This window comes from Hyperolius riggenbachi, chromosome 2 (genome assembly GCF_040937935.1).
Source record: "Hyperolius riggenbachi isolate aHypRig1 chromosome 2, aHypRig1.pri, whole genome shotgun sequence".
NCBI lineage: Eukaryota > Metazoa > Chordata > Amphibia > Anura > Hyperoliidae > Hyperolius > Hyperolius riggenbachi.
This window is the reverse complement of record NC_090647.1, coordinates 559,941,384-559,957,380: the sequence shown is the minus strand read 5'-3', so window position 1 is coordinate 559,957,380 and position 15,997 is coordinate 559,941,384. Positions and strand designations below refer to the sequence as shown.

Here is a 15,997-nt window from a genome sequence, read left to right as displayed (position 1 = left end):
CATCAGAAGTTTCTGGGCCCCTCACTGGGTAAATCTACTGCACCCTCCCCCACAATGAACCCCCTATATTTAAGGTGGTTGCCAGCAACCAGCATTACTCACTGCAGTGCTTCAGCAGCGCTTGCCATTTTTGATTCACTGAAATTAGAATGCCATAAAAAAAAAAAAAAAAAAAAAAAAAAAAAAAAAAAAAACTTGCAATGCAAATTGGCTGGCCAAGCTGAACATAGCCACGGTCCCTAATAGTGTACTAGTTCACTGGGCCCCAGCCTCACCTGGGCCCCATACTGCAGTCCCACCTGTGATGCTCTGAAGCAAGTGACTAGAGAAGTTTTTTTGCAATAACATTCCTATGTGAGCTGCTGGAAAAGTCAAACCTAGCCAAAATTGAGAATTTTTACCATGTAAAGTTACATACACACAATATGTGATTTATACTTTGATAGTCCGGATAGGACAAATAACTAGAAAGACAAAAAGCTGAACAGAATAAAAGTCTTTTATTTTAGTTGCTTTATAAAGACAATATGAAAGTTTCCAAGACTCAAACTTGCCTTCAGTGATTACAGCACCCCCAGCACAGGGCAGCAAGGGGTGGGGAATTTGGAATCCCAGCACAGTGCAGCAAGGGGTGGGGAATTTGGAATCCCAGCACAGTGCAGCAAGGGGTGGAGTTTGATAAGTGAATCTGGATGAACATTCAACAACTCAGGAAAGGACTGATGCAACTCTACAGGAAATCACAAGCTATTCTCCCTCAGGGAGTCCAGCTTTCTGCCCCTCAGGAGGCACAATTTCCTGCCCCTCAGGAGGCACAATTTCCTGCCCCTCAGGAGGCACAATTTCCTGCCCTTCAGGAGGCACAATTTCCTGCCCTTCAGGAGGCACAATTTCCTGCCCTTCAGGAGGCACAATTTCCTGCCCTTCAGGAGGCACAATTTCCTGCCCTTCAGGAGGCACAATTTCCTGCCCTTCAGGAGGCACAATTTCCTGCCCTTCAGGAGGCACAATTTCCTGCCCTTCAGGAGGCACAATTTCCTGCCCTTCAGGAGGCACAATTTCCTGCCCTTCAGGAGGCACAATTTCCTGCCCTTCAGGAGGCACAATTTCCTGCCCTTCAGGAGGCACAGCCTCCCTCTTAGAAGGCACAAGCTCCTCCCCTTCAGTCTTGTCCAGCTGGTAGGAGGTGAGAGTCGGTGGCTTATTTTCTCCCGGCAGCGGCTGAAACACCAGGATGTGAGCGTAATTGTCATCTGTATACTGCACCTGTAAACACAAATATAGAGTCTTTAGTAAAGGGACTCTCCCAGTCTGCAGAAAACAATTCCAATGTAGTCCTCCCAGGCCCAATATGAATATAAAGGAGTTCTAAGCTCATTCTGGGCCAGCAACTGCTAGTATTAGAAAACAGAATCAGCCAACTGGCTTGTACTGTAGGCTGAAGTAAAAAAAAAAAAAAAACCCCAGGCCCTAGTATGGTTGTGGCTATGGATAGTCCATAGTGGAACTCTGCTATTTTGTATAGTAGTTGGATAGTGTACTGTTAAAGAGACTCCGTAACAAAAATTTAATCCTATTTTCTATCATCCTACAAGTTCCTATACCTATTCTAATGTGTTCTGGCTTACTGCAGCACTTTCTTCTATTACCATCTTTGTAATAAATCAGCTCATCTCTCTCCTGTCGGACTTTTCGCCCTGTGTCTGGAAGGCTGCCAAGTTCTTCAGTGTTGTGGTTCTGTGATGCACCTCCCCCCTCCAGGCCCCTCTCTGCACACTGCCTGTGTGTTATTTAGATTAGAGCAGCTTCTCTCTGCTCGATTATCTTTTACAAGCTGGATAAATCGTCCTTTGAGCTGGCTGGGCTTTCACATACTGATGAATTACATACGGGCAGAGCTGTCTGCACTCTGCAGGAAGAAACAGCCTGACACTTCAGTGGATGAGAGCTGAAGGGGGAAAGAAACACAAATGATCTCTTGAGATTCAAAAGGAAGGGTGTATACAGCCTGCTTGTGTATGGATGTATTTTCTATGTGTGGACATAATGTACATCAACCCACTTCCTGTTTTGGTGGCCATTTTGTTTGTTTATAAACAAATTTTAAAACTGTTTTTAACCACTTTTAATGCAGCGGGGAGCGGCAAAATTGTGACAGAGGGCAATAGGAGATGTCCCCTAACGCACTGGTATGTTTACTTTTGTGCGATTTTAACAATACAGATTCTCTTTAAGGGCTTTGCTTCAGACACAGAAGACCAGGGTTCAAGTCTTCCTGTTCAGTAAGCCAACACCTCATCAAGGAGTCCTTTGGTTGGACTAATGCTGCTACTGCCTATAGACCACCACCTAGTGGCTGCAGCTCTGACGCTTGAGCTGCTTGAGTTTAGATAGGTTGTAGTAATATGCCCACACTTCAGATAGAACCTTCAAGTAGTAGCTGTTGCTGTGAATAGAGAACTGTACCCTATGGACTTGAGCTGGCTCAGCTCAACTATACAAGCTACTGTCTCTCCTGCTGCCCCCCTTACCATGAAGTTCTCACTTTGGGTGCAGATGGCATTTTTGGTAGAACCATAGCCTGCAATTTAACTGTTGCTATGGCACACTGGGATGCTTCAATTACAATTAGGGAGGACCAAAAATCCGCAAGACGACAACTTCTAGGTGACCAAGAATTCAGGAAGGACAACATAATATCAGCAAGATAAGGTTACTAATACTATTAACTTCTTGTGCCAAGACCCCTAGCATCCAAATGTACACAAGTTACCTTGATGAGGTAGTTCATGCCGGCCACAACCTGTTGCCTGTACGATTTGGCCACAAACATGGTGGTGTTCACTCCAGACTTCTCCAAGAACTGCGGCTTCACCTGAGGAGAGAGAGAAGATTACACAGCATGTAACAGCTGTAGTTTAGCTACTGTCAGAGGTTAGAAGAACCTCTGGCAATACACTGCAAATCATGGTCACTGGCTGTGTTAGAGGAAAAAGTTTTTAGCTTTTCTTTCATACTTTACAAAAAGCACTCCACTTGCACATCCAGCATAGCAGTTGGACCAGTGGTGTAGCCATGTACCCCCCCCCCCCCCCCACCTCTCCATAAACAATTGATACAGTGCATCAAAACCTGCCAAGGACGACCGTGTCAGGCCCTGTTGACATCGCACTGATTTTTTGGGGGCGATGACCACAATTTTAGATCGATCACAACCAGAGCTTTATTAGCACTGTACTCCAACAGTCCCAGAATCACCCTGAAAATGCTGCAGGTAACATTTTCAATTGGCGCTAATCACAAAACACTCACAATTGGCACCAATTGAGGCAGTGAGAACACTGCTATAGGGTAACAGAACACTAGGGCTTTAAAAACACTAGTGCTTTAGTGGGAATCACCTGCTCATCACTGAAGTGTGAATGAGCCCTCAGAGGTGCCAGAAGGGGGATGGGGAACAGTTTGTTAACCACTTAACATCTCAGTCGTTTTCAGCTTATGCATCCGAGCAATGTTCACCTCCCATTCATTAGCCTATAACTTTATCACAATGAACTGATCTATATCTTGTTTTTTCCGCCACCAATTTGGCTTTCTTTGGGGGGTACATTTTGCTAAGAGCCACTTTACTGTAAATGCATTTTAACAGGAAGAAAAAAAATGAAAAAAATTCATTATTTGTCAGTTTTCGGCCATTATAGTTTTAAAATAATACATGCCTCCATAATTAAAACCCACGTATTGTTATTGCCCATTTGTCACGGTTATTTCACCATTTAAATTATGTCCCTATCACAATGTATCGCGACAATATTGTATTTGGAAATAAAAGAGCATTTTTTCCGTTTTGCGTCCATCACTGTTTACAAGCTTATAAAAAAAAAAAAAAAAAAAAAAAAAAATAGAGAGAAATATTTCATCTTTACATAGATATTTAAAAAAAAAGTTTAGACCCTTAGGTAAATATTTGTGTTTTTGTTTTTTTTAATTGTAATGTTTTTTTTTTTTATTAAACATTTTATGTGGGCATTTTTGGGAGGGTGGGATATAAACGTGTTTTATTTGGGGAAATATTGGTGTATTGTAATGTTTTTGGGCATTTACTTGTAGTTTACTTTTTGGCCACAAGATGGCAATCTCGATTTTTTTTACATGACGTCACTAAGCGTACAATGTACGCTTAGAGGGACACAGCTTCAGAAAGAGCGAAGCTTCCGAGAGAAGCTGTCGCTTTTTCAGCGGGGGAGAGGAATCAATGATCGGGCTCCATAGCCTGATACATTGATTCCGTGGCTACCGACTTCGCGGGCGGGAGTGCGCGTGCACGCGCACGATCGGCCGCGGGAGCGCGCCTGTCCTTGACGTTTTTATACGTCAAGAACAAAGTGGTTAATGATCACTACTATTCAAAATCAAACATCTATAGAAGTGACTATTCCCAGCACAGGGCCAATAAAGAGCTAATACTGCAGGTGAGGGAGGGTCCCTCTGCAACCCCTATTGCTGCTACACCGCTGAGTTAGACTGTGTCAGAGTGGTATAGAAAGGCAATAATCCAAATCCAGACCTGTCAGATCCATACTACCCAATGTAAGGAAACCCTATATCTTGGCTATACAGATTTATCAAATCTATGTAGTATAAGGCCCAACAGATTGAAAATACTTGGAAAGGATTGCTTTGATAAGCTCTTGTAATACATGAAAGAGGTAATATTGCACAACCAAGATTGTATGGTGTGGTGTAAGCATACCATAGAGAAAAAAATAATTTACAGTCCATTTTACTCTGGGATAAAAAGAACACATTGGCCTCTATTCATAAAGCATTCCCGCATGTGGTAATGCTCAAAACAGCCGACTTTCCCGACCATTTAGCAAAGTATCAATTCATAAAAGCTGTTTCCGCATGAAAATCTGACATTCCTGAGCAGTGCAGGAAATTACAGCCTTGTGCGGTGATTATCTCAACACGTCACTAAATGTCAATTCATAAAGATTAGAGCAGGCGATATTGGGACGGAGAATACCGTCTGTTTAGAAAAGGTGATAAGCATGCGGATAACAGGAAAGCTAATAGAGACGGACCTCCCAGGCAGCAGCAGTGAGCAGAAAAAAAAAAAAAAAAAAAAACCCACACATCTAAAGGGAAGCTGGGGCTGCCTCTTATTGTAAGGCTGTCTCTGCAGGAGAAAAACCTATCAACTCAGGCAGCTTCTCATGTTACACCAGCCCAGTTCAGGAAAATGCCGACCTTTTATCACAACTGTAAGCTTTAAGCAGGCCATACACTGGCTCGATTCCCGGCCGTTTCGACAGCAGATTCGATCCGGGGATCGAATCTGCTGCCAATCGTTCGCGGTAAACACAGCCGCCGATCCGATTTCCTCCCGAAATCGGATCGGTCCGTCGATCGCGCCGTGCGGGAAATTACCCTCGATCGCCCGCGGGTAAAGTGCGCGTCGCTAGCGGCGGCCGATCTGGTATACATTACCTGAGGCTGGCTCCCGGGCGTCTTCTCCGCGCTGCACGGCTCTGTTCCGGCTCCATCCATCCCGGCGCTTCCTGTGTCACTGCAGAGGGCGCTCTATTTGAACTTCCTGGTCATGGAGTAACACAGGAAGCGCCGGAACAGAGCCGTGCAATGCGGAGAAGATGCCCGGGAGCCAGCATCAGGTAATGTATACGGGGGGGGGGGGGGGGGGGGGGGACAGGCAGCAGGAGCAGCTCAGCAGATGGTGAATCGGTTTCAGGCTGAAATCGATTCACAATCTGTTTGCAGTAAAGGCAGCCATACGATCCCTCTCTTATCAGATTCGATCAGATAGGGATCTGTCAGCTGGGTCGGTCTAATGGCACATCGACCAGTGTATGGCCACCTTTAGGAATTAGAACACACAAAAGTCTAATATACCAATGCAGTATTTTCCCTCCAACATTTTTTTTTTTTTTTTTTTTTTTAAACCGCAAAGCCTTTTAGGAATAGAGCCCATTTTGTATCCATAGACAGTTTCCCACTATGGGCTCTATTCACAAAGCATTACCACATTCTGTAATGCTCAAAGCTGATTCTACCATCACCTTCCCAAGTTACAATTCACTAAACCTGGGCAACAAAAAAAAGGGGAGGGGAGGGGGCAGGAAAGAAGGAGTGTAAAATATCACATGAGGTATTTTACCACCAATTTGTTTTTTTTTACCAGACTGCTTATTGTGAATAGAGTCCAATGTGAATGTTTTAAGTGATATTAAAGCTGACCTATCAACATAAATAAAGCTTTGCTTATGTATCCCATCCTCCACAGGAGGCTCCTCTAACTGATATATGAGCTTTACAATCTCCCTATAAGAATATCACTGCCACTTACTGCATCACAGAGAGCCTGGATCTCCTCATCTGCCTGCTGCACTTCCCCAAATCCTCCAATCACAGGCTGCTGAACTTGGGGCTCCTGGTCACACATCCTCTATTGTGCAGCAACAGACTGAATGACTGCAGGTAACCAGAGCAAGTGCTTATATATGTGTGGGCTGTACCATTACCAGCTGGAAGGAGGGGGGAGTGACTGGCAACTAGAGATTAAGGCCTCTTTTCCACGAACTGTTGAACTGTGTGCTCAGCAAGCAGTTGCCAGGCAGCAGTGAGCAGTTACCAGGCAGCAACAAGCAGTTACCAGGCAGCAGTGAGCAGTTGTGAGAGTTTGAGAGGCATTTCACTGCCTATCAGCGGTCCATGGAAAACAGGCCTAAAGAAGGTCAATAATAAGATGTAAATAATTTCAAATTGATACAGACATGTCTTATGCAAATTTATGAAGTTTGAAAATGGACCAATTGAATTTTGGCTTAATTTGGGGTTGTATTGAAGATGTATAACATTTACATTAAATATTTGCATGATCCCGCATCAACTCAGGATTATTTGCATCTCAATAACCATCCCTAACTAGCGGGAGAGTTGAGGGAGAGGCTGGGAACGCACTAGGGCTCTATTTACAAAAATTCGCCTCAAATTGCCCAAAATCACGAAACGCAAATGCATCGCCTGCACCATGTTCAGGCGATTTCCTGTCGATCGCTTTTCAGTGCTATAGAAGCGATAAACGCGATCGCGGAAAAATCACCGCAGTGTTCAGTGATTTTTCCACTGAAAAATCACTCCTATAAAACACCGGCTGTAATCGCCGGCGTTTTGCAAATGCAAGTGTGATGGGCCCTCAAAGTAAGTTGTTTCTTATTAACTTCACTTCAATATTACTTTTCTTACCTTAATTATATTATATTTTTGCTCTTTGAGAGCTTAAAAAAGTGAGGGCCAGTGCACAGCAAAATCTGCTAGCGGATCCGCAAACGCAAGCGTTTTTTTGAGACTTTTTCAGAGCGATTCCAGGCAAGTTTCAGGCTTGTTCACACTAGGAGCATTTTTGACCTTTTTTCAAGCGTAGGCGATTTTAAAAATCGTCCACAAAACGCGTGTGCAATAAATCTCTATGAGAGGGTTCAGCGCGTTTCGTCCGCTTTGCGATTCCCAAAGCGGTGCCTGTACCATTTTCGGGGCGTTTTTGCTACAATGGAAGGCATAGGAAGAGCTCTAAATGCTCACAAAATCGATTTATGCAGCAATTGCATTCACGTTTTTAAGAATAAATTTATTGTATTTATTCTTTTCCGGGTTAAAGAGATCACTTCCTGACTGACTGAAGGCAGGAAGTGAAAAACGGAATCGCTCTGCAAAAGCGCTTACAAAAGCGATGAATATGTTTGATAAGGTGTGATATCTTTGATAAGGTGTGATATCTTTGATAAGGTGTAATATCGTTGATAAGGTGTGATATCGTTGATAAGGTGTGATATCTTTGATAAGGTGTGATATCTTTGATAAGGTGTGATATCGTTGATAAGGTGTGTTATCGTTGATAAGGTGTGATATCGTTGATAAGGTGTGATATTTTAGTTATCATGGTTTAGTGAATCAAGCCCAATGAGCATTTGCTGATTTTTTTTAAGTGATGGCAATTTTACAAATCATCCTAAAAGCGCTTGTGTAATGATTTCCTATGACAGTGTTCACATGTGAGTGTTTTGATTATTAAAATTGCAAACGCACCATTTTCTGTGCGCTTTGGCTCAATGGAAGGTATAGGGAAATCGCAAAACGCTTGAAAAAGCGCTTTGTATAGCGTTTTTCCCGAGCGCATTTATGAATAAATACATTGTATTTATTCATTTCTGGGTTAAAGAGTTCACTTCCTGAATAAAACCCTTGCTGAGCAAAAGCACTTAGAAAAGCGCAAATCACTGGTAAAATCTCTTCAAAAATCCCAGTATTAATCGCTCAGCGCTTGCAATAGCGCTGGCAATTTATAATGTGAACTAAGCCTAACAGTTGATTAAAATATGAAGAAATTCTCTCTTACTTACAGGCCCTTATGACAGCGACCTGATATGTGATAATCACGTGTAGACAAAGAATTGGCACTGTCACCTTATCCGCTAGCCGCTCACCCGACCGGTTTCGCTATGAAGACATCATGGCTTGGGAGCAGTGTAATGCTGCAACGGTGTATAAAGTGTGTAATCGTGGGAAAAAGCTCTTGCTAATGGCCAGTAACCGCACAGTGATTGGGCCCGGCCAGGATGGAGAATCAGACGTCTCTTCCGCCCATCCAACTTCACCAGACAAGGTTTCAGGACTTGAGGTTTTTTGGTACACCCAGTTTTTACAAGTGTAGAACATGTTTACCTTGTAGCACATGCAAACACCCTGAGGGTTCAGCAATAGTTTGGGAATGTACATAAGATAAAGCAATTCATAGCTTATGAAACTAAATTTATTGTATACCTACTTAGTTATTTGTCCCTGTGGGCTGAAATTTATGGGAAGAACAAAAAGAGGACTGAAAAAATGAATTGGGGAACATGTAACTAACATAAAGAATGGGTTTACTGAACACAGGTCGGGACATTTCAGAGTGTCCCATTCAGAAGGACCCCTCAGGCCTCATATTCTGGGGTATAGAATTAAATCTAGGGGGCTGGAGGCAAGCCCATAGATAGGATAAGGGAAATCTCCAAAGCAGAAACTAAGTGGGTTTTTGGGTTGAATACTAAGGAAACTAATGAACTTAATATTGAGCTAGAAATCAACTGCTTTATTACTAATGAGTAGTTCTGTTTACTTTCCTCAGTTTTATGACTGAAATCCAAGAAGGAGTTCATTTGCATAGCCGTTTAAAGAGACTCTGTAACAACATTTTCAGCCTTATTTCTTCTATCCTATAAGTTCCTGTACCTGTTCTAATGTGGTCTGGATTACTGCAGCCTTTCCTAATTGCACTGTCTCTATATCTAATCTTTTCTTTGTCAAGCTTTGCTGACCCAGGAAGGAATGGGCTGCCTCTGTTGTAATAGGGACAAGTTATTCACGCCCCCTCCAGGCTGTGTGTGCTTTGTTTATTTTTCACAGACAGCCCCTGCTCTCAGTTTCAGCTTGTCTCTGATGCAGTTTGAGAGGTTGGGGTGGGGGTGGGGGGTGTGTAGGGAGGGAACTGCCTGTCACATGATGAGAAACTGTGAGAATCCCAGACTGGAGTGCTAGGGATTAGAGATATCTAATCTCTCTCTATCTATCTATCTATCTATCTATCTATCTATCTATCTATCTATCTATCTATCTATCTATCTCTATGTGTATATATACACATACATAAACACATACATACATATACACACAGATATATATACATACATCACTTAGAGATGGGAGATTAGATATATATACACATACATACATCACTTCCTGGTTAGCGGCCATGTTTTTTGATTGTAAGCACTACCTAAAACTGGCAATTAAAAAGCCAGGATCGCGGTGGGGAGCTGCAGAAACGGCAAAGAGGGACTCAGGACATCACAGTGACTCGTTTGGTATGTTTTTTTATTGTACACATTGGACAGTACAGATTCTCTTTAAGGTAATTCACATTTTTGGCCACTAAATGCCCTCAGTTTACTATGATCGGTGTAAATCTGCTATGGTCATTTTAGTTTTTTACCACTAGATGTCCCCAGAGTACTAGGATCAGCATTTGGACAGCTCTAATGTGTCAAAACTAAATGCAGTTTTTATCTACTTTTGTTTACTGGATATTTATTCAATTTATGAATGTTTTTATTGTATTAAGAATGAATAGTTTTCAATGATTAATGTATTTATGTTTTATGTGATTAATCTTCTACTTTTAGACATGAATGTTTAAATATACAGTATTAATGCAATTTACACAGTTCAAATTTGGCACAGTCACTTCAGTTCACTAGTCTTTGGTTGAACCCTTGTTTTCTGGCATGATTATTGCTTGATTGTTATGCTGTTCTGACAGCCATTGTTGTGGGTGGAAGCTCCTTTACCTGGCTATGCCAGGGCGGAACTGACCTAGTGCCCCGGCATCAGGGCCGGATTTGTACTTTTTACCGCCCTAGGCCCATTACCTCCAGCCGCCCCATGACAACAACGTGGTTAGGATAGGGTTATCGGTCATAGAAAAGGGGGGGAGGTTAGAAATACTAATAGATCAGGTTATTAGGTTTAAGTACTTACAAAAAAATAAAATAAAAAGGGCTTAGGAAAGATTAAAAAATAGGGATTTTGGCAATTTAGGTTGAGGCTAAGAATTTGAGAATAGCATTATGGGAAAAGGATTAAAATTGAGTATCAGGTTAAAATGCAGCTGGCCATACAATTATAGATTTCTACCCAATTTTCCAAAGCGATCGGCCCCTTTCTGAAAGGAATCTGTTCAGAAGGAATTGATTCCTACCACACACAGCACATTCATTTTTAATAGATTCCAGCAGGTTATCTATTGAAAACTGATCGAACCCCAACGTTGCACTGTTTGATATAACGCAACGCTATGGCCTATCAATCATCTACCACTCCTGCTCCACCCCCAATTGACCCAGCCGTCCTGTTTGATTGATACTTTAGATACATTTTTGGTCAAAATCAATGAAATATAAAGGAATTGATTTCCATTTGATTTGATCAGAGTGAACGAATCTGCAGGGAATCCAATTAGAAATGTAATGTGTGTGTATGGGGACCTTTGCTGATCACAATACTAAGGTGATTAAAGGACCACTATCGTGAAAAAAGTAGGCATTTACAATCTGACCGGTTTTGGGCCAGTCCATCTCCACATGGAGGATTCTCAGGGTTTTCTTTGTTTTCAACAGTATTTCCTGAACAGCAGTTTAACTGTCAAAATAGTAATCTACCAGCCAACCTCCCTACTCACTTGCACACTATTTTGTCAGTTAAACTTTGCAACTGCTGTTCAGGAAATGCTGTTGAAAACATAGAAAACGCTGAGAATCCCCCATGAGGAGATGGACTGGCCATAAACCTGTTGTTCAGTCAGATATTAACTGCCTACTTTTTTCCCGATAGCGGTCCTTTAAAGTGCTGCAGAAGATGTTAGCACTATATAAATACATAATAATAATAATGTAGGTCATTAGACTATGACTATGGTAGGATTAGATTGTGAGCTCTTCTGGGGACAGTCAGTGACATGACTATGTACTCTGTACAGTACTGCAGAAGATGTCAGTGCTATATAAATACATAATAATAATATGGTAGGACATTATTAGACTATGACTATGGTAGGATTAGATTGTGAGCTCCTCTGGGGACAGTCAGTGACATGACTATGTACTCTGTACAGTGCTGCAGAAGATGTCAGTGCTATATAAATACATAAAAATAATATGGTGGGACATTAGACTAGGACTATGGTAGGATTAGATTGTGAGCTCCTCTGAGGACAGTCAGTGACATGACTATGTACTCTGTACAGTGCTGCAGAAGATGTCAGTGCTATATAAATACATAATAATAATATAGTAGGACATTAGACTATGACTATGGTAGGATTAGATTGTGAGCTCCTCTGAGGACAGTCAGTGACATGACTATGTACTCTGTAATGTGCTGCAGGAGATGTCAGTGCTATATAAATACATAATAATAATATGGTAGGACATTAGACTATGACTATGGTAGGATTAGATTGTGAGCTCCTCTGAGGACAGTCAGTGACATGACTATGTACTCTGTACAGTGCTGCAGAAGATGTCAGTGCTATATAAATACATAATAATAATATAGTAGGACATTAGACTATGACTATGGTAGGATTAGATTGTGAGCTCCTCTGAGGACAGTCAGTGACATGACTATGTACTCTGTAATGTGCTGCAGAAGATGTCAGTGCTATATAAATACATAATAATAATATGGTAGGTCATTAGACTGACTATGGTAGGATTAGATTGTGAGCTCCTCTGGGGACAGTCAGTGACATGACTATGCACTCTGTAATGTGCTGCAGGAGATGCCAGTGCTATATAAATACATAATAATAATAATGTAGGACATTAGACTACGACTATGGTAGGATTATATGTATGCCACTTCCCCACCTGCAGCGTGACGTCCCTCTCCCTCCCAGCATGACAACAGAATGCCTTGTCAGTTAGGCCCAGTGCACACTGGGTGGATCCGCCGGCCGCATCCGCTTGAAAATTCGCATGGCTAATGTATCTCTATGGGCTGGTGCACACCGGCGGTTTGAGGTTTTTAGCAAGCCGCAAACGTGCCTCCTGCTGCACGCTTGCGGTATGCTTAAAACCTCAAACCGCCGGTGTGCACCAGCCCATAGAGATACATTAGCCACGCGGATGCTGATGCGGATGCGGCCGGCGGATCACATACAAAATCCGCTCGGTGTGCACCCAAAACCGCTAGCGTTTTGACGATCTACTAGTGGTTTTGGTGTGCACTGGGCCTCACACAGCTGAGACACATCTGTACAGTCCAGCATTGTCACCCAAGGGGATTGGATCTTTATCCCGGACAAGTGACATCAGTCGCAGGTGTGTACGCACCTTAACAACGACCCATAAGTACTAAGAGCGGTACAAACTAATCAGGCAGGTTCAATTAGATAAAAACAAGTGTAATACATTTGTAGTCAACTTTCAAAAGTGCTATTAACCATATAACGTAGCTGCAGGGAGAAAGTGCTGGTGCTCAAACATAGATCTAATTAGGTTGATTCATGACATGTTAGTGCGCTAAGCCACATGGGTTAAACCGGTGAGCGTACGCAATCAGCGTAGCGAGCGCTCTTGGCTGCTTCTTTGAAGTACAGTGCGATGGTATGTAGCACCACCGTCATACTTTACTAGTGCGGCCGCTGCTACATTAAATGTAACAGCAGCTGCGTTAGTAAAGTATGACGGTCGTGCTACATACCATCGCACTGTACTTCAAAGAAGCACGCATAGCCAAGAGCGCTCGCTATGCTGATTGCGTGCGCTCACCGATTTAACCCATGTGGCTTAGCGCACTAACATGTCATGAATTAACCTCCAATATCCTTTAAAAAATAGGGTGAACCACTGATCTCAGAAGACTAAAAGTGCAATAAGAAAAGGAGCAAGTGTGGATAGCTGTGCTAGGGCAATGGAAAGACAAATGACTGTGGGGGGAGGAGAAGGGAAACAAATGATAAAAGGAATGACGGTGGTATGGAGAGAAGAGATGGAAGCCAGGCTACAGGACAGAGGGGACCACCAGGCAGCCCTGTTTTTAGTCAGACTCCTGGGAAGGAAGAAGGAGGGGGAGAGAGAGGGATCCCAGCTGGTCACTCATTCCCCAGAATCAGGCAGGCACATCGTGATTCTAGTCTAGTGTCCTGCAGACACTTCGACTCCCTCCCTTCCCTCTCACAGCTAGCGCTGCCACCATGCACAGATACCTGTATGCTGTGCTGAGAGTAGCCGCCTGTCTTCTTCCTGAATCTGAATCTCGCGGCTTGGCTTCTCTGCTCAGCCCCTCCTCCCTCAGTGTCAGAGTGGAGAGGAAAGGAGGGGAGGGGCGCTTTCCTCCGTGCAGTTCGTAGCAGAGACAGGGGACAGCTGATCTGCAGCCTTGTGTACAGTGTGCGACAGCCGCCCCATCTCTCCTGTCGGCTGGTTTCCGCCCTAGGAACCGGCCTAGGTGGCCTGTGCGGAAATCCGGCCCTGCCCGGCATAAGTTTTTGTGAATCGGATTATTGCTTGTTGCGCCGTTCTCGGGCAGCCTTTGTTGTGGGTGGAAGCTCCTTGAACTGGCTATGCCCAAGTCCAGGGCGGAACTGACCTAGTGCCACAGCTGAAGTTTTTGTGAATCGGCTTTGTGCCGGATGGGCGGAAGTGACTAGGTGACCTGATGGACGAGACATCTGAGTCTTTGACCCACTCACTGCCCATAAGTTAGAGCCTTTTCCTGCAACTACACAGGGCTCTATTCATAAAAACCGCAGCGGTATTTTACACTTCTGGGTGGTCATTCAAAAAAATCTTGCCAGCTGCGATGCAAGTGCGGAGATCTCCCGCTGAAGGCTGGCGGTAAGCTGTCGGAAGGCATGCGGAAACACTTCAGCCGGCAGAGTCCCTCCGTGCGCTGCTCTCTCTAGGAGGTCTGTCCCATTCACTTGTATGTAATCCGCAAAATCAGAGGAAGCGGTATTTCACGTCCACATACCGCTTCCTCTAAACTTTATGAATGGCCATTTTGTTACTTTTTTCTAGATAAATCTAGAAAAACACTGGAGAGGGCGGAAATTTCTCACTCTGCTGGGGGATTGTAGATTTTCATGCGGGAACAGCTTTTATGAATGCCCACTTTGCTAAATGGTCGGGAAAGTCCGCTGTTTTGAGCGGAAAAGTTGCGGTAACCTTTTATGAATAGAGCCCACAGTGTTTGTTTATTCACCACCACCACACTACATCACTCACAAGCCCCCCCCCCCCCCCTGATGCCAGAGCAAAACCAGTCAGGTGAGTGGCCAGTGAATAAAGTGCCGTGCAAATTCTTTGTCCTCACACATATCAGGGCTCTGTCACTGGGGTAGGGCACCCATACCTGCTCCCTATACAAGGGGCTTCTATACCTGGCTAGTTACCTGAACTGAGGGTGTTTTTGTTTGGGCATTGCAGCTATAGTGCACAGAGCAAATGGTCAGGTTCTGTGCTATCATTCTAAATTGGGGAAGGGAATATCCTCACAAGTTTGCACCAGGCAGAAAAAAAGTCTAGGGCCGGCCATTAGAGATGGCCGAACAGTTCCGCAGTGACCAAGGTCTACTGGTATTTAACGCAAATTGTTTTCTTTTTTTAATTTTCGCTCGCTTTAGCGGTTAATAGCAAAGCCCCCAAAGGTGCTATAAACGCCACATTTTCAGGGTATGTGGAGGACGACAGTGGCTACAAGAGGAAATGTTTTTCCAAGAAGACCTTATATAGTTTGAGAATAATCGATTTTAAAGTTACAATAGGAACAAAGTATAAATTTAAATGTGGTAAATGACATAATGTAGTAACCTAATGGTAGTGTAAATTTACATGTCAAATGAAAGAGCAATGAATTTCATGCCGGGGTTTCCAGGGGATCCATACGGCCGACGGAGAAATCTGTAGAGCTCGCACTTCTTCTTGCACAGACTGGCAGAACTAACAGGACCTGATAGTGGAGCTGCAGGCAATGGAGGAGAGATCTGTGTGGATGGGGATGGAGGAAACCCCAGGTATGTATAAAAACTTTTTTTTTTTTTTTTTTTAAATTTCGTCTCTGGTACACCTTAAAGTGAACCTCCAGACTAAAAATCAACTCAGCAGCACTGAAAAGGCTTGGTGTTTCTTTAACAGTTTCACAGCATCAGAACTTTGTTTCTCTTATACAAGCCTCATTTTTAGCTGCACAGGAGAAAACTGCCCGGGCTTTTTTCCCCTTATGCTGTGCAAAGCATGATGGGATTTCTGATGTTTTTCTTGTTCTGCTGTTTTGATGCATTTTTTTTTTACATTTGAAGCCTAGCGTGTGCAGCTGGGAGGGGTTATCAGGACACAGGACAGTTGGAACTGTGTCTCCTGCTCCTTGTCACCTCCTT

The 15,997-nt window shown here is 43.4% G+C and overlaps 1 protein-coding gene across 1 annotated transcript; it reads right to left on the bottom strand.

Annotated features, from left to right (window-relative positions):
• Positions 1-747: 747 nt before the first annotated feature.
• LOC137545297 (circumsporozoite protein-like) lies at positions 748-6,596 on the bottom strand. The gene is made up of 3 exons (XM_068266412.1): positions 6,368-6,596; positions 2,774-2,875; positions 748-1,266 (listed from the first exon to the last, which is right to left on the bottom strand). The coding sequence occupies exons 1-3, from the start codon at positions 6,461-6,463 to the stop codon at positions 748-750; spliced, it is 717 nt and encodes a 238-aa protein (XP_068122513.1). The 5' UTR covers positions 6,464-6,596.
• Between the last annotated feature and the right edge of the window lie 9,401 nt (positions 6,597-15,997).

What these genes read in the sequence shown, in the direction of transcription:
- LOC137545297 (XM_068266412.1), bottom strand. Translation starts at nt 6,463, where the DNA reads ATGTGTGACCAGGAGCCCCAAGTTCAGCAGCCTGTGATTGGAGGATTT. An exon ending in TCCAGGCTCTCTGTGATGCA is followed by an intron (nt 2,876 to 6,367) that starts GTAAGTGGCAGT and finishes CTCTCTCCTCAG; the next exon opens with GTGAAGCCGCAGTTCTTGGA. An exon ending in GCATGAACTACCTCATCAAG is followed by an intron (nt 1,267 to 2,773) that starts GTAACTTGTGTA and finishes TTGTGTTTACAG; the next exon opens with GTGCAGTATACAGATGACAA.